Here is a 24,547-nt window from a genome sequence, read left to right as displayed (position 1 = left end):
TTACACTGATTAGTTTATTAGATTAGATTCCCACAGTGTGCAGACAGGCCCTTCAGCCCAACAAGTCCACACCACCCCTTTGCGGCATCCCCCTATAACCCATACACCCCTGAACACTGTGGGCAATTTAGAATGGCTATTCCACCTAGCCTACACACCTTTGGACTGTGGGAGGAAACTGGAGCACCCAGAGGAAACCCACGCAGACATGGGAGAATGTGCAATCTCCACACAGACAGTCGCCCGAGGCTGGACTTGAACCTGGTCCCTGGCGCTGTGAGGCTGCAGTGCTAACCACTGAGCCACCATGCCGCCCAACAATTGATTTCCACTCTATATCTACACCTCCACATTATCGCCTAACTCCAACCCACCTTAGCTATTTCTGTAATCTCTTGCAGCCCTACAGCCCTTTGTAATTTATCTACTGCTCTCAACCTGGGCACTTCAGTATTTCTAGTTTTGATTGCTCCAATATAAGTGGCCAGGCATTCAGCTGTCTAAACCTGAAGCTCTGGGATTCCTAACCGAGGACTGTCTGCTTCTCTATCCCTTTTTGCTCATTTAAATCTGTCCCTGAGTGAGCATTTGGTCATCACCCCAAATATCTCTTTATGTGGATCTGTGTTTGTGTTATAAATGCTCCTATTAATCACTGAGATATTTTACAATGTTAAATGTGCTGAATAACATTGTTATTGTATAGATTTGCTGGAACAAATAGTGAGTTTCTATGGTTAGATATGATGCATTAAGTCTTTGTACAGCACTTTTCGTGACTTGAGATGAGCAATATTGGATCCAGCGTTTACCCATGTCTCTGTTGCTTCTTAGTGATATTGGCTTTGGTCAGTCCCAGGATGACAGTATAGTCGGGTTGAAACAGTCCAGATATATTGCACCTGCATTGCCTGTAAGTGGCACCTTATCATCCAGTAATCCTGACCTATTGCAGTCTCATCATCGCATTCTTGATTTTAACACTACACCAGGTAAGTGCTCGTTTATTCCAAAGTAAAATTCTTGTTGTGTTGTTTGGATAGCTGTTTTATGTGTTTTTGAGGGGGAAGAAAACTCATTGTCACTAAGTTTATTCTTTGTGGTACACAGAAGTAGTTATTCTGAAAAGTAATTATCAGTATGGATATAATAGAGTTCAGTGCTTGAATAGGAGAGATGTGAAACAGTTTTAAATTCTAGGCTTAGATAAGGCTGCTGAGTGCAATGAAACAGAAACTTTTTGCAATTAACTGTAAGCGACTGTGAATGAGTAAAATCATCGAATATCAGTTCAAGGTGTTCAGAAAAAAAAATTATTCAGAACCAGCTTAGGCTTTTAAGTGGCAGGTAGTCTACATGCCAAACAAAACTCCTGTGGCTAACAAAAGAGATTGAAAGATGCAAAGAACTTCAAAGTGTGTCTAAACACACTTACAAAAAGAGAGAATGAAAAGCTTGCAGGAAATGTCGCAGAATACAATGTGTGCAATTTTTGTATTTGTGGTGTCGCATTTGATCCTGAGGTGAGCTTACTAAACTAAAAATTGGTAATAGTTGTTGCAGACCTGCCAAATTTCCTTCGCCTCCTGCGGAAGTAGAGACGCTGTTGTGCTTTCTTGACTGTTGCATCAACATGGGTGGAGCAGGATAGGTTGTTGGTGACCGAGGAATTTGATGCTCTTGACCATCTCCACCTCATCTCCATTGATGTGGATAGGGGCTTGCCTTCCTCCTTGTTTCCTGAAGTCAATGACCAGCACTTTCATTTTGCTGACGTTAAGTGTGAGATTGTTGACTTCATAGCATGCCACCAGCACACTGTCGTTCCAGTATTCTGTTTGGCCATTGCCTTCTGGTAATACAAAAAAAGAGCAGGACTTGTACAACTAATGGTAGAGCCCTGGGTAGTGTTTTAGAATAGAGAGACCTAAGGGCTCAGGTGCATAACACTTTGAAATTTGTGTCAACAAATAGACTGGGTGCTTAAGAAGGCATTTACCATGCTTGCCCTCATTGCTCACAATTTTGAGTACAGGTATTGAGAAGTCATGCTGAGATTGTACAGGATGTTGGTGAGATCTTTTCTGGAGTACTATGTTCAATTCTGGTCACCCTCTTGTAGGAAGGATATTATTTAAACTGAAGACGGTTCAAATAAGATTTACCAGGATGTTGACGGGCATGCAGGGTTTGAGATATTAAAGAAGAATTGGAAAGCCTGAGATAACGGGAATTGCAGATGCTGGAGAATCCAAGATAACAAACTGGAGGGTGGGGGGAGGGAGGGAGTGATGAACACAGCAGGCCAAGCAGCATCTTAGGTGCACAAAAGCTGACGTTTCAGGCCTAGACCCTTCGTTGGAAAAGGGGGATGGAGAGAGGGTTCTGAAATAAATAGGGAGAGGCAGACTGAAGATAGAGGAGAAGATAGGTGGAGAGGAGAGTATGGGTGGGGAGGTAGAGAGGGGATAGGTCAGTCTGGGGAGGACGGACAGGTCAAGGGGGTGGGATGAAGTTAGTAGGTAGGAAATGGAGGTGTGGCTTGAGGTGGGAGCAGGGGATAGGTGAGAGGAAGAACAGGTTAGGCAGGCAGGGAAGAGCTGGGCTGGTTTTGGAATGCAGTGGGGGGAGGGGAGATTTTGAAGCTTGTGAAATCCACATTGGTACCGTTGGGCTGCAGGGTTCCCAAGCGGAATATGAGTTGCCATTCCTGCAACCTTCGGGTGACATCATTATGGCGCTGCAGGAGGCCCATGATGGACATGTCATCTAAGGAATGGGCGGGGGAGTTGAAATAGTTCGCGACTGGGAGGTGCAGTTGTTTACTGCAAACCGAGCGAAGGTGTTCTGCAAAGCGGTCCCCAAGCCTCCGCTTGGTTTCCCCAATGTAGAGGAAGCCACACCGTGTACAGCGGAAGCAGTATACCACATTGGTGGATGTGCAGGTGAACATCTGCTTGATGTGGAAAGTCATCTTGGGGCCTGGGATGGGGGTGAGGGAGGTGGTGTAGGGGCACTTCCTGCGGTTGCAGGGGCAAGTGTCGGATGTGGTGGGGTTGGAGGGGAGTGCGGAGCAGAGAAGGGATTTGCGGAGAGAGTGGTCTCTCCGGAAGGCAGACAAGGGTGGGGATGGAAAATTGTCTTTGGTGGTGGGGTCGGATTGTAGATGGCGGAAGCGTCAGAGAATGATGGTGGCGTGGTATGTAGGACTAGGGGGATTCTGTTTGGGCGGTTATTGCGAGGGCGGGGTGTGAGGGATGAGGTGCGGGGAATGTGGGAGACGCGGTCGAGGGTGTTCTCGACCAGCGGGGGGGGCGGGGCGGGGCGGGGGTGGGGGTTGAGGGGGTGGTGGTGGGTTGCGGCCCTGGAAGAACGAGGACATCTGGGATGTGCGGGAGTGAAATGCCTCATCCTGGAGGCAGATGCGGCAGAGGCGAAGGAATTGGGAATAGGGGATGGAATTTTCGCAGGAAGGTGAGTGGGAAGAGGTGTATTCCAGGTAGCTGTGGGAGTTGGTGTGCTTGAAATGGACATCGGTTTGTAGGTGGTTGCCTGAGATGGAGACAGCAAGATCCAGGAAGGTAAGGGATGTGTTGGAGATGGTCCAGGTGAGCTTGAGGTTGGGGTGGAAAGTGTTGGTGAAATGGATGAACTGTTCAAGCTCCTGTTGGGAGCATGAGGCGGCGCCGAGATGGTCGTTAATGTAATGGAGGATGATGTGGGGTTTTGGGCCAGTGTAGGTGCGAAAGAGAGACTGTTTCACATAACCTTCAAAGAGGCAGGCATAGCGTGGGCCCATGCAGGTACCCATGGCCACCCCTTTTGTCTGTAGGAAGTGGGAGGAATCGAAAGAGAAGTTGTTGAAGGTGAGGACGAGTTCGGCTAGGCGGATGAAGGTGTCGGTGGAGGGGGCTGGTCGGGTCTGTGGGACAGGAAGAAGTGGAGGGCCTGAGATGCTTTTTAAAGGAGCGTACGAAGTTGAGGGATGACCTTATTGAGGTTTATAAAATCCTGAGGGACATAGACAGGGTGAATAGCAAGCATCTCTTTCCTCGTGTGGAGGCGTTCACACTAAGGGGCGTATTTTTAAGGTGAGAGAAGAATGTTTTAAAAAGGACATGAGCAACTTTTGTGCACAGTGTGTGAACTGCCAGTGGAAGTGGTTAATGCAGGTACTGTTAGTGTTGAAAAGACATGTGGATAAATGCATGAATGAAAAACGTTTGAAGGGATATGTGTCAAAAGCAGGTAAGTGGGACTAGTTTAGTTTGGAAACATGGTCGGCGTGGACTAGTTGGACGAAAAGGCCTGTTTCTGTATTGTATGACTCTGACTCTAGGAATAGGCAAGTACAATTACAATTACAAGTACAAGAAAGCATAGCTTATGACCTAGCTTCACAAAGGACAGCACCCGAGCACCAAACCATCATCTCCAACGCCATTCATGACCTCATCACCTCAGGGGACCTCCCACCCACAGCCTCCAACCTCACTGTTCCCCAACCCCGCATGTCACATTTCTGTCTCCTTCCCAAAATCCACAAACCTGCCTGCCCTGGTCGACCCATCGTCTCAGCCTGCTCCTGCCCCACAGAACTCATCTCCACCTATCTGGACTCCATTTTCTCCCCTCTGGTCCAGGAACTCCCTACCTACGTCCGTGACACCACCCACGCCTTCCACCTCCTCCAGGACTTGCAATTCCCTGGCCCCCAACACCTCATTTTCACCATGGACATCCAGTCCCTATACACCTGTATTCCACATGCAAATGGCCTCAAGGCCCTCCGCTTCTTCCTGACCCGCAGGCCCGACCAGTCCCCCTCCACCGACACCCTCATCCGCCCAGCCGAACTCGTCCTCACCCTCAACAACTTCTCTTTCGATTCCTCTCACTTCCTACAGACTATATGGGTGGCCATGGGCACCCGCATGGGCCCCAGCTATGCCTGCCTCTTTGTAGGTTACGTGGAACAGTCCCTCTTCCGCACCTACACAGGCCCCAAACCCCAGCTGTTCCTCCGTTACATTGATGACTGTTTCGGCGCCGCCTCTTGCTCCCCAGAGGAGCTCGAACAGTTCATCCACTTCACCAACACCTTCCACCCCAACCTTCAGTTCACCTGGGCCATCTCCAACACTTCCCTCACCTTCCTGGACCTCTCAGTCTCCATCTCAGGCAACCAGCTTGTAACTGATGTCCATTTCAAGCCCACTGACTCCCACAGCTACCTAGAATACACCTCCTCCCACCCACCCTCCTGCAAAAATTCCATCCCCTATTCCCAATTCCTCCGCCTCCGCCGCATCTGCTCCCACGATAAGACATTCCACTCCCGCACATCCCAGATGTCCAAGTTCTTCAAGGATTGCAACTTTCCCCCCACAGTGATCGAGAACGCCCTTGACCGCGTCTCCTGCATTTCCCGCAACACATCCCGCCCCCACCACAACCGCCCAAAGAGGATCCCCCTCGTTCTCACTCACCACCCCACCAACCTCCGGATACAACGCATCATCCTCCGACACTTCTGCCATCTACAATCTGACCCCACCACCCAAGACATTTTTCCATCCCCACCCCGTCTGCTTTCCGGAGAGACCACTCTCTCGGTGACTCCCTTGTTCGCTCCACACTGCCCTCCAACCCTACCGCACCCAGCACCTTCCCCTGCAACCGCAGGAAATGTTACACTTGCCCCCACACCTCCTCCCTCACCCCAATCCCAGGCCCCAAGATGACTTTCCACATTAAGCAGAGGTTCACCTGCACATCTGCCAATGTGGTATACTGCATCCACTGTACCCGGTGTGGCATCCTCTACATTGGGGAAACCAAGCAGAGGCTTGGGGACTGCTTTGCAGAACACCTCCGCTCGGTTCGCAATAAACAACTGCACCTCCCAGTCGCAAACCATTTCCACTCCCCCTCCCATTCTTTTAGATGACATGTCCATCATGGGCCTCCTGCAGTGCTACAATGATGCCACCCTAAGGTTGCAGGAACAGCAACTCATATTCCGCTTGGGAACCCTGCAGCCCAATGGTATCAATGTGGACTTCACCAGCTTCAAAATCTCCCCTTCCCCCACTGCATCCCAAAACCAGCCCAGTTTGTCTCCTCCCCCCCACTGCATCCCAAAACCAGTCCAACCTGTCTCTGCCTCCCTAACCTGTTCTTCCTCTCACCCATCCCTTCCTCCCACCCCAAGCCACACCTCCATCTCCAACCTACCACCTATCACGCCTCCTTGACCTGTCCACCTGTCCATCTTCCCTGGACTGACCTATCCCCCCCACCCAACCCCCCACCTCCTCACCTGTGCTCTCCTCTCTACGTATCTTGTTTTCTCTCCATCTTCGGTCCACCTCCCCCTCTCTCCCTATTTATTCCAGTTCCCTCTCCCCATCCCCCTCTCTGATGAAGGGTCTAGGCCAGAAATGTCAGCTTTTGTGCTCCTGAGATGCTACTTGGCCTGCTGTGTGCATCCAGCTCCACACTTTGTTATCAAGAACAGGATTAAGTTATATATATGTAAATGCACAAAGTATAATGAACAAAATTGGGGAACTGGAAGCAGAAATTGCTCTGAGGGGACATGACATAGTCGCATTGATAGAAATGAGGCACAAGTCAGTACAGGACTGGATGCTTAACATTCTGGTTTATAAAGCTTTAAAGTTGAACAAGGGTGGGTAAAATGGAAGGAGGCATAGCAGTCTAGGTCAAAGATTTTGATAAAGAAAGCATTGCCTTCGGATGAGATGCAGTTCCTGAATTAGAGTCTATATGGTCAGAGGTGAGAAATAGGAAGGGAGCAGTGAGCTGTTATAGACCTCCAAACGTTGGGGAGGAAGTAGAAGAGAGCATTTGTAGGCAGATTAAGGAAGTCAGCAGGACAAGTAGGGTTGTCATAGTTGGTGATTTCAATTACCCGAAAGTATAATGGGGAAGGTGGTGTCTTGGACACAGAAGGGAGAAATTCCTGCCAAGTGTGCCAGAGAACATTCTGGAATAGTATATCTCCACTCTCACTTTCAGCTGTGCTGGATCTGGTGTTAGGAAATGAGGGCAGAACATCAGAGTTGGGAAGCATCTGATGAAGGGTCTAGGCCCTAAGATGCTGCTCGGCCTGCTGTGTTCATCCAGCTCCACACTCAGAACTTTAGTGTTTGTTATTAATAATCTCCAAACTTTTTCTAGCGATAGTCGGCCTGACTCCAGTCGGTATCCCCTACCCCTGAATAAAGATCTGGCTGTTCAGGAAAGTTTTACCTGAGTCATGGAAATTTCCTTACTCTGCACACTCAATTTGAAAGCTCCATTTAAGTAGCTGTTTTTCTTTTATTCCTGCGAAAGTGGGCAAGTTCTTTTCTCTCTACATTATATTCACATTGCCAAGTTCTTGGAGAGAGACTGCAGAAATGTGGTCCAGAGGGAGTGGATGTCCTGATACATGAATCCCAAAGAAGTTGGCATGCAGTTGCATGAGAAAGGGAAGAAAGGAAGTATTCTTAATGTAGTACAGAGCCCTTGTGTGACAAAATCTGAGATGAAGGCGTCAAAGATTGTAGAGGGCAGGGACAAAGCAAGATGGAATTAAAGTCACAATCCGATTTAAGCATGATCTCAGCAAATGGTACAGCAGGATCAAGGAGCTGAATGGTGTACTCCTTACACTTGCACTTTTCTGATGATATTACTTGTTAACTAGATGGTTGGATTTGAATTTGTCTCAGGTGCTTTGGTCTAGGCACTGGTTATTACTACATGTTTCAATTGATCACTGCAGTGGTGCTTATGAGTTGTTTCCCTTGCATAACTGAAAGCAGAAAGGCACAGTTAGCAATCCACGTTATATGTTAATGATGTGGCTGAAGGAACAGAGGATACTGTTTATAAGTTTGCAGATGACACAGGTGACTGAAGGAACAAGAAATGTTCAGGAAGAGGACTTGGACACGAGGAAGGTAGGCAAAGAATTTGCAGATGGAATACAGTATAGGAAAGTGTGAGGTTATGCCCTTTGCTGGAAGAATGGAGATGTAGACTCTCCCCATTTAGAAAATCGACTTCGAAATCTGAAGCACAAAGAGATATGTGTGTCCCAGTTTAGGATTCTGTCAATGTTAACATTCAGGTTCAGTTGACAGTTAGAAAATCAAATACACTGTTTAGCGTTCGTTTCAAGAGAGCTCGGATATAAGAGCAGGGATGTACTGTTGAAGCTGTACAGGGCAGCTTTAAGGAAGAATGTGCTGGCATTAGAGGGGGTCCAGAGGAGGTTACAAGAGTGAATCCATGGTTTAAGGGCTTGTCGTTTTGAGGAGCTGTTGAGGACTCTTGGTCTGTATTTGATGGTGTTTAGGAGGAGGAGGGGGAAACATATTAAAGTTTACAGAATACTAAGGGGCCTGGAGAGATTGGACATAGAGGTAATGTTTCCACTAGTATTCTAACAACCATCTGCAATCTCCTTTTCATGTTTCCTACTCAATTTCTGCTGATTATTGGGGGTCTATAGTAATAATTCCGTTGAAGTGATCACCCCTTTCTTCTATCTTAGTTCCACCCATATACCTTCACTGAACAATCCCTCAGGAATATCCGTTCTTAGTACTGCCATGATGTTTTCCCTAATCAGAAACACCACTCCCCTCCTCTCTTGCCTCCCATCTATCCTTCATATAGCGTCTGTATCCTGGAACATTGAGCTGCCAATCCTGTCCCTCCCTCAGCCATGTTTCTGTAATAGCCATACTATTCCAGTCCCATATTCCCAACCATGCCCTGAGGTTGTCAGGCTTACCCATCAGGCCTCTTGCATCAAAATAAATGCAGTTTAATTTTTCACCCTACCCTCAGTCCCTGCTGTGCTCCTGCCTGATCTATTTAATTTGCTATCTCTAATTTCTACATGAGCTTCACACTTCTCTTTTGCCTCACTGCTCTTTAGGGCTCCACCCTCTGCCAGACCAGTTTAAATCTTCCCGAGTAGCTTTAGCAAATATCCCCACCAAGTTACTGGCTCCCTTCCAATTCAGATGCAGCCAGTCCCTTTTAACTTTATTCCAATAATCCAAAAATGTGAATCCTTGCCCACAAGCTCTTCAGCCAAGCATTAATCTTCCCTATTCTCCTACTCCTACTTTTGCTAGCACATGGGACGAGAAGTAATTCAGAGATTGCTATCCTTGAGACACTATTTTGACAACAGTGAAGATTTGCCATGTTGTTAAACATTGACATGCACCTGAATGCTCAGGCCCTAACTGCTTCTCATGTTTTTAATGGCTAATTAGTGATAAAATTCAGAAACTTTACATCCCAGCTTTTTAATACTATGGCTACTGGTATAACGAAACCTATGAAGGATTAGAGAAAATGAAACAGAAAATTTCATGCACTAACACTAGAGATTTTTGTTTAATTTACTTCAAAATTATGGTGCATGCTGATCTCCTCATTATTCTTAGCATGAGATATGGACTTTTATGAATTAAATTTTGGGTCTTTTTGGATATATGTATTGAATATTTTGCACAAATTGTTCTGTTAACAAAAAAATTATTGTAACGAAAATTATTTTTCATTTCCAATATAGTCGAGCATAGAAGTAGAAGATAAATGTTGCATTAGATATTGAATGCTTTCAGGCTCCAAGTAAATTTTAAAATGAATACTTGGCCCCACTAACAGACTGATGTACATATTGTCTCATTTCTAAGAGTCACTGCCTTGTTAACAAAACACTTCACTCTTTCCAAAGTCTGTGAATGTTCATCCTTTTGCCAGGTGATAGTTGCTTTCAGTATCCAACATAGTGTTAGTAGAGAGAACATGCCTGTTAATGAACAAGAAGAAAATATGGTAATATTATTATATATTTTGCGATAATGTGGAGAAGGCTTGATACATACAACCATACATACAAAGCCTGCCCTGCCATTCTGTGAGATCATAACCACAAATCCACGTTCTCAACCTCACTCTGACGACCTCCATTTGCTTAATAAATGCTTTAACAATGTTTGGGGAATGTGCTTCTATCACTTTTTAGGAAGAAAATTCCAAAGATTCTCAAATCTCCAGAGAACAATCTTTGTCTCATCTCTCTTTTAAATGGCCAATTCTTAATTTTTAAACCGTGACCCCCAGTTCTAGACGCTTCCGTAAGAGGAAACATTCTCTTCGTATTTACCCTATCCAAGACTCCTTGGGATCTTCTGTGTTTCAATCAAGCCACTTACTATTCTAAACTCCAGTGGGTACAAGCCTAAGCTGTGCAACTCTTTCCTCAGAAGACAACATCCCCATTCCAGGTGTTAGCTTTGTAAAATTTCTGAAACTGCCTCCAACACAGGTAGATCCTTGCTTGAATAAAGTGACCATTACTGTATATAATAAGTGCTGTGTGTAACTGAAACATGACCTTTCTACTTTTGTATTAAATTCTTCTTGCAATAAATGGTAACATTCTGTTACTTTATCTAATTACTTGCAATTCATGTATTAGGACACCCAGATTCCTCTGCACTTCGGAGCTCTTCAATCTCTTGTTGTTTAGACAATATGCTTTTGTCTTATTTTTCCTGCCAAAATGGCCTTTCACGATCACCCACATTATACTCCATTTGTCACATATTTACTTGCTCACAAAATCTATTGAAAATTTTTGTAGCCTCCTTATGTCTTCTTCAGAACTTAATTTCTGAAATAACTTTGTATGGCCTAATGAATCAGCTAGTCTTTTCCTGCCCACTGATTTCATATGTTCATACAATCTTAATAAAGTACTCTATCTTTATGCTATCCATGTTGTTTTCCTTTTGAACAGAGCTACCAGATCAAGTTTTAAGAGTTTTCAAAGCTGACCAACAAAGTCGCTACATAATGATTAGCAGAGATACCACTGCAAAAGAAGTGGTCATTCAGGCAATTCGTGAATTTACCTTAACTGCTGCTCCTGAATCATACTCGCTGTGTGAAGTCTCTGTCACTCCTGAAGGTGTTATCAAACAAAGAAGACTTCCAGACCAATTATCGAAGCTTGCTGACCGAATCCAGCTTAGTGGCAGGTAAAGATGATGAAGTTACCAGAATTCAGGTTCTTTCAAAGAATGCAATAAAAATAAGTTTGTTTTGCTGTATTTTACATTAGGAAAATATTAAGCTTGAATTGCATCTCCACATTGTCCACAGGTGTAATACATACCAGCAAAGCAGCAGGTCAACTTCCGTGTCAAATCGCTCAGTATTTCGGGTGAATTTCTTATCAATTTTTTAAAATTCATTTTGCCAAGTATTATTTTTCCATTCCAATTAGTTACAAATTTGTTCCCAGCCACCTGTTCAGGGGATGGCTCTTGTGGAGTGCAAAATAAAATGAGTTAATTTACTCATAGGCAGCACAATTGTTCAGTGGTTAGCACTGCTGCCTTAGTGTTCAGTTTCACTCTCCGGTGACTGTCTGTGTGGAGCTTACACATTTTTCCCGGGTCTGCATGCTTTGGTTTCCTCCCACTCTCCAAAGATGTGCAGGTCAGTGAATTGGCCATACTAAATTACCCATTGTGTGCAGGGATGTGCAGGCTAGGTGGATTAGTCATGGGAAGTACAGGGTTACAGAGAGGATAGGTGGTCGGGTCTGGGTGTGATGCTCTTCAGAGGGTCAGTGTGGACTCAATTGGCTAAATGGCGACCTTGCACACTGGAGGGATTTGCAATTCTCTGACTCCATAATATTTCCTGTTGGGCCTGCCCTTTAGTGAAATCAATCAAAAGAAACATTTGCAGCTTATTAGGTTAAGAAGAGTAATATAGTTGAAAGAAAAAGCAAACAAGTAGGCAAAAATCAATGACAGCCCCGAAGTTTGGGATAAATTCAGAATCCAGCAAAGGAGAATTAAAAAGATCGTAAGGAGAGAAAATAAACTACAGGGGCAAACTGGCACAGAATACAATAACTGACAATAAGATCATCTTTAAATATATCAAAAGGAAGAGAGAGATAAAATAGGCCCCTTCTAAACTGGATCTGGGGAGATGGTTATTGGGAGCAAGGACCTAGCAGAGGAGTTAAACAGGTATTTCACATAAGGCTTCAGGGGAGATATACTTTGAACGTTAGTTTAATACTAAATATACATGGGAAAAATTAAGTACCAGTATTACCCCTAGAGAAGTAATATTACACAAACTAATGGGGCAAAAGGGAGATAAATCCACTGCCCCTGATGGCTTGCATCCGAGGTCCCAAAATAAGTAGTGCCAGAGATACATTGGTTGTCATTTTCCAAAAATCTTTGGATCTGGAAAAGTTCCGGAGGATTGGAAAACTGCTGGCCGCACCCCTGTTCAAAAAGGGAGGGAGGTGCAAAGCAAGTACTGTAGGGCAATTTGTCTAACATGTTTTGTTGGAAAGATGTTGGAATTAATTATTAAAGAAGTAATAGCAACACAATTGCAAAATCATGATCTAATCAAGCCTCAAAAGGGAAATAGTACCTGACTAGACAAGGTCAGGTGGCTAGATGGGACCGAGTAAACGCATTGTGTTTGGACTTCAAGAAGGCATGTGACGAGGTACCTTCCAAAAGTTAAAGTCACAAGATAACAGCCCAGAATGTTGGAGGTAATGTCTTGGTGTGGATAGAGAATTGGCTAATGACAGGAAATAGGAGTGAGATGAAGACTTCTTTGCAGGTTGGCAACCTCTGAGACGCCGCAGGAATCAGTACAGGGATTGCGTCTGTTTACAATATATACTAATGACTTTGAGGAAGGAAGTAAATGTACTATAGCCAATTTTTCAAACAACTTAAAAGTAGACGCAAGGCAAGTTGTTAGAGGGGTACATACAGTTTACAGAGAGGTATTGAAAGGGTGGGTAAGTGGGCAAAATGTTGGCAAATGGAATACAATGTGGGAAAATGTGAAGTGGCCCATTTTTTGAAGAGAGAACAAAGTCTTATTTAAATGGAGAAAAGTTGCAGAAATCTGCAGCACAAATACACTTGGGGGTACATGTGCCTGAAACACTGAAAGCCAGCGCTGAGATGCAACAGGCAATTAGGAAGGTTAATGGAATATTGGCCCTGTTTCAAGGAGTTCTAAGTTAGGAAGTCTTACTGCAACAGTGCAAGGTGCTGGTGAGGCCACATCTGGATTTGGTCTCCTTATTTAAGGAAATATATAATTTCAATGGAAGCAAAGTGAGTCTTTGGAACTCTTTGCTAACAGAACCGGGGTGGGGGCTGAGTCCTTGTGTATATTTTAAGGCTGAGATTGATTCTTGATCAGTATCAAGGGTTGCGGGGGAAATGCAAGAATGTCAGATGGGGCATGACCCTATTGAGTGGTGGAGCAGACTCAAAGGGCCAAATCGCCTACTTCTGTTCCCATTTATAATAATCTTTTTGGTAGGAAGTTCTGTTTCTGCTCAACTATTGGTCAGAATGCAACGTAAAATAAAATGTCAAACTTTGCAGCTATTTGCTTGCTGATGTAAAATAAATTGAAAAGGACACAGTTTTACACAACTCTAGAATAAACCTGCTTAATGCTGATGCCTTTTTAATTGATGCAATTTGTTTTTCTTTCATGAGGTACTATCTGAAGAATAATATGGAAACAGAGACACTGTGCTCAGATGAAGATGCTCAGGAACTGCTTCGGGAGAGTCATATCACACTGTTACAATTGAGCATGATTGAAGTTGCCACTCAGCTCTCCATGAGGAACTTTGAACTATTTCGTAATATTGAGCCCACAGAGTACATAGATGACTTATTCAAACTTAAGTCAAAAACTGAATGTGCCAATCTGAAGAAATTTGAGAACATTATCAATCAGGAAACATTTTGGGTTGCAACAGAAATCCTTAAGGAGCCAAACCAGTTGAAAAGAATGAAGATAATCAAACACTTCATAAAGATGGCTCTGCACTGTCGAGAATGCAAGAACTTCAACTCCATGTTTGCAATTATCAGGTAAACATAGCGGATAGGAGTAGATAACAACGTGTGGAGTTGGATGAACACAGCAGGCCAGGCAGCATCAGAGGAGCAGGAAAGCTGACCTTTCAGGTCTGGACCCTTCTTCAGAAATAGTGGAGGGAACAGGGCTCTGAAATAAATAGAGCGAGGGGAGGTGATGATAGAACGTGGATAGAGGAGCAGATAGGTGGAAGAAGACGGCCTTGTCAAGGGGATGAAGCTAGTACAGGTGAGTGAGGTAGGGAGTTGTAGGGACTTGGGATGGGGGTTGGTCAGTGAGGAGGGAGGGATGGGTAGGTGGGAGGGATGACAGACAATTCAGGGAGGAGGGGATGAGGCTACTGGTAGGAAGTGGGGTAGGGGTTGGTCAGTGAATTGGGAGGAGTGGATAGGTGGGAGAAAGACGGACAGGTCAAGGAGGCGGGGACAAGAGTCTTGGGATGAGGTCAGGGGTGGGGAGATTTTGAAGCTTGTAAATTCCACATTGAGACCGTTGGGCTGCTGAGTTCCCAGGCGGAATATGAGGTGCTGTTCCTCCAAGCCTTCGGGTGGCATCGTTGTGGCACTGGAGGAGGCCCAGGATGGACATGTCCAAGGAGTGGGAGAGGGAGTTGAAGTGGTTCGCGACTGGGAGGTGTTGTCGTTTGTCATGAACCAAGTGTAGGTGCTCCACAAAATGGTCTCTAATGCATTATTACTTAGGAGAGATAGCAAGAACTGCACATGCTGGATTCAGAGATAACACAGTGTGGAGCTAGAGGAACACAGCAGGCAATCAGCATCTGAGGAGCAGGAAAGTTAACGTTTCGGGTCGGGACCCATCTTCAGAAATAGGGAGGTGTAAGGGAGCTGGGAAATAAATAGAGAGTGTAGGGCTGGGGAAGGTAGTTGGGATGATGATAGGTGAGTGCAGTTAGGGAGTGGTGAGGTTTGGTCAGTGGGATGGCTGGGTAAGTGGGAGAGATGGTGGACAGGTTGTGTCAGGTCAAGGAGGTGGGGATGAAAGGGAGGGTTGGACATGGGATGAGGCCAGGGGTAGCGAGATTTTAAAACTGGTGAATTCCATGTTTAGCCCATCGGGCTAAGGCTCCCGAGGCAGAATATGAAGTGTTGCTCCTCCAGTGTGCGGGTGGTGCCATTGTGACACCTGGAGGAGGCTCAGGATCGAAATGTCACCCAGGGAGTGGGAGAAGGAGTTATACTGTGGAATTGCGCTCCACTGTTTAACAAGTTATCACAAAAAATGTACAGATGTATAAAATCCCAATGAGGTCACTAAAATGACAAATTTACCTGACTGTTTACTACTCAAGACAAAAGCATTTCATATCAAGTTTTGTCAGTAACAGAAAAATAACTATTTCTTGGTACACAATTAACTTTAGCAAGAGCAATGAAGTGAAAGGACTTATAAATCTACGAATTTGCAACTTTAAGCTGATCCCTTCAAAAAACCTGTAAAATATGCATGGTCAAACATGGTTAGGACCGATTAAAAGTAATGGTTTAACACACATATTGTGGGTGTTTCATTCTGGCAGAGTTAAATAATTGTGGTGATAAGCTTTCAAATGGAAGGACCCAAATATGTCATTTGCTTTAACATTGTAGGAAATGGGTAACAATATTCACTAATACACATTCAAATGTGAAGTTTCATTTTTTCTTGTAATTTTCACAACATTATTGTGTCGACTAGAAACAAAATCTTACAGGGCATTTAAAGACAGGATTTATGGTAATATTCAAATGTTCTGTATTTTGTGCAAAAATTGCAACCTTTATGAGAGATTTCAATGATTTGCGTCATTGGGGAATTTAAGAGATTTTTCATGTTTGCAAAATATTTTTTTTTGATTAAGTAGTGAGCTTCTGCTAAAAGAAGGGAATACTTAAATTATACTTTTGGTATGGAATATTTGGAGGTCAAGGGATAAGTGGATTAAACTTGCAAATGCATTTTCCTAAAATCCTCAATACTTGGTGAAATGTCAGTGACCCAAGGGCCTTAATTAACATGTCTTACCAATTTCCTTAATTAATTGTCTGAACTTGGAAAATGAGTATTGAAGTTGATACTTTCTTGGTTTTTTGTTAGAATATTAAAACTAGAGCTGGTTAATATAAACAAATCACAATAACATTTATTTTAATCTATTTTGGCAAATATTAAATGCAATAACCTACATTTTAGTTTTGATTTTGATACTTCATTTGAAAATAGTGTTTTTGAAGGTTGCATTCAAAGGTTATATTCCTATTTGTGCGCTAGATCTTTAGCTGAATGGTTTTGGCCACTGATATTGTGATTGGAATCTTGGCCCACAGTGCCAAAATTTACTGGTTCTTCCCCTGTATATGTGAATTAGAACTTGTAAACATGAGCGTTTAGTTAAGAAAAATGAGATGGAAAAAAAATTCAAGTTTAATTTGGTGGTTCACTACTTGAAAGAACTGTATTAGTGTTTGGTTTTAGGTAATAATGTGTTTTCTTTATTTTTTCATAAAATCTAGTGGCTTATATCTTGCACCAGTGGCAAGACTACGGAATACTTGGGAAAAACTTCCAAGTAAATATGAGAAGTTATTTCAGGACCTCCAGGACCTCTTAGATCCCTCCAGAAATATGGCTAAATATAGGAATGTTCTGAACAATGAGAATCTACAACCTCCCATTATTCCACTCTTCCCAGTAATCAAGAAAGATCTGACATTCCTGCATGAAGGTAACCTCTACTTACTTTCTTTAAAGAAGTGGTGTCTATGGTTGCATTTTTGTTTTCTGTGCTGGAAGTGTCACTAAACTTCACACTATGCGCAAGATTTCTCAATCATTAGCTTATTTGGTACTTGTGTTTGCTAATGTGTGTTTCACCCATCGTTTTACTGTCAAAACTAATGTACGTCAAATTTGATAGAGATTTGTTGTATCTTCTTGTCCCAAATTTAGCTACAGTGACTATTCACCGTTCTGAACTAAAGGTTAACATTTTATCAGTATTTTTAATACATTAAATATATGCTGAGCATTTTCCTTGTAATCAACTGCCTTTTTCTCATTAAACTTGTGCTAACTTTATGACGTTACACTAGAAATATTCTACATGTTATACAATGTTGCCCACTATGACACTATTTATGTCACAACATCGTGCGTTCAGGAGCAATCATAGAGTCATATAGCATGGAAACGGATCCTTCGGTCCTACAAAAACTAGTCCCACTTGCCTGCATTTGGCCCATATCCCTTCAAACCTTTCCTATTCATGTATATATCTAAATGTTGTAACTGTACATGCATCTATTCTTCCTCTGGAAGTTCATTCCCCGTATGAGCTACTGTCCATGTAAAATAGTTGTCCCTCACGTCCTTTTAAACATTCCCCCCCCCCCCCCCCCCCCCAGCCTTGAACTTCCCCACCCTAGGGAAAAGACCCTTGCTATTCACCTTATCTGTGCCCCTCATGATTTTGTAAACCTCTATAAGGTCACCCCTCAACCTCCTATGCTCCAGTGAACATAGAACATAGAACAGTACAGCACAGAACAGGCCCTTCGGCCCTCAATGTTGCGCTGACCTGTGAACTAATCTAAGTCCACACCTCCCTCCCACACTAGTGCGAAACTATTTTTGTAATTTACACCATTAGATCCCAGCAGCCTCCTGGTAAATAAATTGAACCCTCTCCAATTTAATAATATTCTTCCTACAGCAAGGCAACCAGAACTACACACAGTACTCCAGAAGCAGCCTCACCAACATCTCAACCTATTGAACCAGTTGGCCATGATCTCTCTGAAACCTTAGACTACCTCCGTCACTGTCCGCTGTACTGTCAATTTTGGTGTCTCCCACCAGGTTAGCACACTTCCCCCACAGCGCCAGGGGACCCGGTTTCGATTCCATCCTTGTGTGACTGTCTGTGTGGAGTTTACACATTCTCCCCCAGTCTGCTTGGGTTTCCTGTGGAATCTCCACTTTCTTCCCAGAGTCCAAGCATGTGCAGATTTGGTGGATTAGCCGTGGAAATTGCAGTGTTACAGGAATGGGGTGGGGCGTGGGTCTGGATGGGATGCTGTTTGAAAGTCGATGTTGACCCAACGGGCTGAGTGACCTGCTTTCACACTGTAAGGATTCTATTATTCTCACTTACTGACCATGCCTCCTCTATTCTCGTCCATGTTGTTGAATCTCTGGACATTGGAGTTCATTCTAAGAAAACTAAACAAAACAGTGAATTTCACTGAATTTCTAGGAAGAAGGGTCTCGACCCGAAACATCAGCTTTTCTGCTCCTCTGATGCTGCTTGACCTGCTGTGTTCATCCAGCTCTACACCTTGTTATTTCAGATTCTCCAACATCGGCAGTGACACGTCAGTGAATTTCACCGCTAATCTTGGAGAAACCTGTGTGGGGAGCTCACAGCAGGGGAAAGATTAGGTGGCTTTTTTTATGGAATGAGCTGCCAGTAGAAGTGGTGGAGGCTAGTACAATTACAGCATTTGAAAGGCATCTGGATGGGTACATGAGTAGGAAGGGTTTAGACGAATGTGGGCCGAATGCTGGCAAATGGGACTAGATTAATTTAGGCTATCTGGTCAGCATGGACGAGTTGGACTCAAGGGTCACTTTCCACGCTTACAACTCTGTGACTCAAGATAAATGACAAACGAGCGGACCCAGTACCAATCTCTGTGGGTCACCACTGGTCACAGGTCTCCAGGCTGAAGAACTCTGTCTACCATCACCCTGTGTCTCCTACCATTAAGCCAATTTTGTGTCCAGTTGGCAAACTCATCCTGAATCCCATTAAATCCAATGCCATACAATCCCTACAATGTGGAAACCAGCCATTCAGCCCACTTAGTCTATACCAACTCTCTGAAGACCATCCCACCCAGACTCACACCCTCCCCCCACCCCTACTACATGGGGCAATATAGGATGGTAATCCACCTTGTCTGCACATCCGGAAACCGGAGCACCTAGAGAAAACCCATGCAGACATGGGGAGAATGTTCAAACTCCACACATACAGCTACCTAAGCCTGGAATGGAACCTGGTCCCTGGCGCTGTGAGATAGAAGTGCTAACCACTAAGGTGCCATGCCACCCATGTGATCTAATTTTATTAATTGGTTTACCAACCGGAACCTTGTCAAAGACTTTATTAAAGTTCATGTAAATAACGTCTGCTGCTCTGCCATCAGTTCTGGCCTCTTGAGTGCATGTAGATCCGATCTTTCAGAATCACCTCCAACAACTTATCAACCACTAATATGAGGATTACAAATCTATACTTGCTAGACTTCTCCTTGCAGCCTTTCTTAAATAAAGGCTCATTAGCCAACCTCCAGTCCTCCAGCACCTTGCCTGCGATTATATGCATACAAATATTTCTGCAAGAGGCCCCACAATTTCTTCTCTAATTTCCCACAACGTGTTGGGATATACTTAGTCATAGTTAAGTAGTCATACAGTATGGATGCAGACCCTTCAGTCCAAGCAGTCCATGTCAAACATAATTCCAAATTAACTAGTCACACCTACCTGCTCCTGACCCATACAACTCCAAACCTTTCCTATTCATGCACTTACCCAATGTCTCTTAAACGTTGTAATTGTATTGACGTCCTCCACTTCCTCAGGAATTTCATTCGACATGCGAACCATCCTCTGTGTAAATATTTGCTCATCGTGTCTTTTTTAAATCTCTCTCCTCTCACCTTAAAAACATGCCCCTTCATCTTGAAATCTCCTATCACAGAGAAAAGGCAACTACCGTTAACTTTATCTCTCCCTTTCTATTTTATACACTTGTATCAGGTCACCTCATTTTCCTGTGCTCCAGAAAAAATAAATTCCCAGCCTATCCAACATTTCTTTATTACTCAAACCTTCCATACCTGGCAATATCCTGGTAAATATTTTCTGGACTCCTGCAGTTCGATAATATCCTTCCTATAATTGGATAAAGAGAACTGGACACAGTATTCCAGAAGAGGCCTCACCAAAGTCCTGTACAATCACAGCATGACTTCCCAATTCCTGTACTCAAAAGGACTGAGCAATCAAGGCAAGTGTGCCAAATGTCTTTTTAAACACCCTGTTGGTACGTGACATAAACTTCAAAGAAATATGCACCCTATGATCTACAGCACAAGCCAAGGCCCTGCCATTAATCATAAAAGCCCTACCCTTGTTTGTTTTATCAAATGCAATACCTTGAATGCCATCTGCCATTTTTCAGCCATGGACCTATTGATCAAATCCAGGAGATTTATCCACTTTTGTTTTTTTTAAAGATCTCCAGCACCTGCTCTTCTGTAATGGGAACGATTTTCAAACCATCAATATTTATTTCCCTCAGTTCTCTAGCATCCATTTCTTTCTCCACAGTAAAAACTGACATGAAATATTCACTTAGTATCTCTCCCCTCTCCTGAGGTTGAACACATAAGATGAGCTTGTTGATCTTTAAGGCACTCTATTCTGTCAGTAGTTGCTCTTTTGCTTCTTATATACTCGTAGGGTTATCCTTATCCATATCTGTCAAGACTATCTCATGACCTTTCTTGCCCTCCTAGGAATCCCCTTCCCCTACATTGTCTACTTTTCAACAGATTCATTTGATTCTAGTTGACTACATCTAATATATAATTATTTCCTTTTCTTGACCAGAACCTTAATATCTTCATTCATCCATTGTTCCTTAATCTTAACAACCTTTTCCTTCACTCTAACAGGAACATAATGCCCCTGAACTGTCATTATCACAGTTTTTCGAAAGCCTCCCACTTGTCAGTTGTTCCTTTACCTGCAAAGTCTATTCCAGTCAACTGTTGAAAGTTGTTGCCTATCCTGTTAAAATTTGCCTTACTCCAATTAAGAACCTTAACTTTCATGAAAGGGTTATCTTTTCCATAACTATTTTAAAAACTAATTGAATTGTGATTGCTAGTCCCAGAGTGTTTCCCTGCTAGCACTTCAGTCACTTGCCCAGCCTTATTTCCTGAAAGAAGGTCAAGTTTTGCTCCTTTTCTAGCAGGCACATTTACATTTCGATAAACATTTTCTTCCCAAACACATTTAACAAGTTCCTCACTGTCCAAGCCTTTAATACAATGGTATTCCCAGCCAATATTTAGAAAATTAAGATCTCCTACTGTTACAACACTATTATTCTTGAATATATCTGCAGTCTCTCTACATATTTGCACCTCAACTTTCCTCTGACTATTGGGAGGGCCTATAGTATAATCCCATTAAGATGATCATGCCTTTCTTATTTCTAATTTCTACTTATATCGTTTCACTGGACGATCCTTCAGAAATATCCCCTGTAATTGTAACGTTTCCCTTTGTCAAAAGCTCAACTGTCCTTCCTCTTTTGCCTTCCTTTCAATCCTTGCATGAAATAATTGCAGTTTAATTCTTCAGAATTATCCTGCTCTCTGACTTGCTGTTGTCAGTCTTTTCTAATTAACTTGCTCTTTCATGTTTCAGAACCATTCTCATCCATCTTTCTAATATTACTGCTACCTGGGAACACCCCCCACCTCCCCAGAAATCCACTACCCCTCTACTGGTTTAAAGGCTCCTGGAATAGAACTAGCAAATCTCCCCACCAAGACATCCTTCTCCCGTTCAGTGAAACTCATCCCTTTGAACAGGTCTTTTCTGCCCCGAAGAGATCCCAGTGATCCAAAAATCTGAATCCTTGTACACTGCACCATTTCTTTAGGCATTGATTTATACCCCTTCTTCATATTCCTACTTTCATTAGAATGTGTTACTGACAGTAAACCAGAAGTGTTACTACCTTTTGACACTCAGCTCCACCTAACCCCTTATATTCAATCTTCAAATCCTTAGCCCTAACTGTAACTATATCATTCCTACCAATGTGTACAACAACATCTGGCTTCTCACTCTCCCCTTTAACAATATGCTTCAACTGTTTTGAGACATCCTTCACCCTGGCACCAGGAAGGCAACATACTATCCTAGGGTCACACTGCTGGCCGCAGAATCTCCTGTCTGTATCCTTGACAGGATAGTCCCCTGTAACAATGATTCTTATAAATTTAAACATAAGATTCATTCTTGTGTCACTTATGTTTTCCTCTGAGAGACTATCCCCTTCAAAAGCACTCAAAAAGAATATTTGTTTGAGAAGAGGAATAGCCACAGGAGACTTCTGAGCTATCTTCTTAACTTTCCTGACAGTCTGCCTGATCCTGCTGCGTAACCACCTCTGTAAATCTATTAGCCCTCACATTCTGTGTCTCTTGAATGCCCTCAGTTACATGAAGCGTAAAAAGAGGAAGCTTTTATAAGCACCTTACATATTAAGCAAACTACTCTTCCTTACCCACAGATTTTAATCTTAAGCATGCAAAAGATTTTTAAAAAATTAAACATTCAGAATCTTAAAATAAATCAAACACTTAGCTAAAATGCTCATCAACCAAAAAAGCCTCCTCTTCAAGTCCTCTATCAATCGTCTTTCAAATCTCTGGATAAACAGAAAAAAGACCTCTCCAGAGCTGTTGAACAAACATGCAGACAGGTCTATCCCATAAGCTCTGTGTGTAAAACAACCTCTCCTTCTTTGTGTAATTTTTTTTCATGCACTTTTTATCTGCTCGGGCCACAGGATTCAAATTTCACAAATTTACCTGAGCTGTTCAAAACGACTGATTGTTTGAAGTTGCAAACCTATTCTCTCCAGGAACCTGTGTTGCCATAGCCAATATTATTTCTAATTTTTTGTTTTGTGTGGTCAATTTATTCCATTGCATGGCACATTAATGTAGAAACATAGAAACTAGGAGCAGGAGTAGGCCATTTGGGCCTTTAAAGTTACTCTGCCATTTATTATAATCATCCAACTCAATAGTTTGTTCCTGCTAATCCCCATATCCTTTGATCTCTTTAGCTCCCAAGTGTTATATCCACCTCCTTCTTGAAATCATTCAATATTTTAACCTGAACTGCTTTCTGTGGTAGCAAATTCCATAGGCTCACCACTGCGTAGGTGAAGAGATTTCACCTTCTATCATTTCTAAATCGTCTGCCCCATAATCCTTAGTCCCTGGTTTTGGGACTCCGCCGTTATTGGGAAGATTCTTCTTCCATCTACTCTGTTCAATCCTGTTAGAATTTTACAGATGTCTACGAGATTCCTACCACCCCACCCCGCCACTTATTCTTTTGAACTGCAATGAATATAATCCTAACTGATTCAACCTCTTCTTGTACATCAGTCCTGCCAACTCAGGAATCAAAACTGAAAGAACTGTGGATACTTTAATCAGGAACAAAAACAGAAATTGTTGGAAAAGCTTGCAAGTCTGGCAGCATCTGTGAGGAAAAATCAGAGTTAACGTTTCGCATTTGGTGACCCTCCCTCAGAACCGGAAGGATCACTGGACACAGACTTGTCCTCACAAATACTGCCAGACCTGCTGAGCAACCCAGGAATCAATCTGGTAAACCTTCACTCCCTCGACAGCAAGAACATCCTTCCTCAGATAAGGAGACCAAAACTTCATACTGTATTCCTGCTGTGGTCTCACCAAAGTGATGAATAATTGCAGCAAGTCATCCATGCTGTTGTAATCAAATTCTCTTGCTATCAAGGCCAAGATATCATTCGCTTTCGCTGCCAGCTGCACCTGAATGCTTATCTTCCATGACTTCTGTACAAGGTCACCAAGGTCTTGTTGCATATTCCCATCTCTCTCTATATATAGTCTTTCAGATAACAATGTGCCTTCCTATTTTTGCTGTCAAAGTGGATAACCTCACATTTATGCTCATTATACTGGATCTGACATGCTTTTGTTCATTCGCTCAGCTTGTTCGAATTGTACTGAAGCACTTCAGCTCATGCTCCCACCCAGTTTTGTGTAATCTACAAATATGGAGATATTATGTTTAGCTCCCTCATCCAAATCGTTAATATATGTTGACTGTAGCTGGCTTGCTAACTCTGCTCTCTAAGGTACCCCACGAATCACTGTCTGCCATTCGGAAAAAGACCAGTTTATTCCTGCTCCTATTTCCTGTCTGTCAACCAATTCTCTATCCATCTGAGTACTGAGCCTCTAGTTCCATGGACTTTAATTCTATATGCTTATCTCTCATGAGGGACTTTATTGCAAGCTTTCTGAAAGCGCAGATAAACCACATTCACTGTTTCCCTCTCATCGACTACGTGAGTCTCTTCCTTGAAGAATTCCTGAAAGTTTGTTCAGCAAGACTTCCTTTTTTTGTATATCCACACTGTGTCAAATGCTGCCTGTTTTCCATGTGCTCAGCTGTTAGATCTTTTAAAAATGGACTCTCCTAGTTTCCCACTACTGGCATCGGATTTTCTGATCTATAATTCCCAGTTTTCTGTCTGCCTTTCTTTTCAAATAATTAACATTTGTAGTGGTACATGTATAGGTATTATAGTGATACCATGACCACAGTTTAGTTTATTTGTCTCCCAGTAAAAATATACTTGTGTGTTTTGTACCTTGTGCAGGTCAGAATA

General features: G+C 43.1%; 1 protein-coding gene across 16 annotated transcripts in view; it reads left to right on the top strand.

Annotated features, from left to right (window-relative positions):
* rapgef2b (Rap guanine nucleotide exchange factor 2b) overlaps positions 1–24,547 on the top strand; it is a 387,135-nt gene that overhangs the window by 311,370 nt on the left and 51,218 nt on the right. For all 16 annotated transcript variants that reach the window (XM_048527135.2, XM_048527035.2, XM_048527046.1 and 13 more), the window contains 4 exons: positions 835–992; positions 10,841–11,081; positions 13,611–13,994; positions 16,515–16,726. In XM_048527135.2, the coding sequence (XP_048383092.1) occupies positions 835–992; positions 10,841–11,081; positions 13,611–13,994; positions 16,515–16,726 (995 nt within the window). The remainder of the gene's footprint in view (positions 1–834; positions 993–10,840; positions 11,082–13,610; positions 13,995–16,514; positions 16,727–24,547) is intronic.

The sequence above is a fragment of the Stegostoma tigrinum genome, chromosome 1, assembly GCF_030684315.1.
Source record: "Stegostoma tigrinum isolate sSteTig4 chromosome 1, sSteTig4.hap1, whole genome shotgun sequence".
In the NCBI taxonomy this organism is placed as follows: domain Eukaryota; kingdom Metazoa; phylum Chordata; class Chondrichthyes; order Orectolobiformes; family Stegostomatidae; genus Stegostoma; species Stegostoma tigrinum.
Note: the sequence above shows the minus strand (reverse complement) of the source record. Positions and strands in the feature narration are given on the sequence as shown.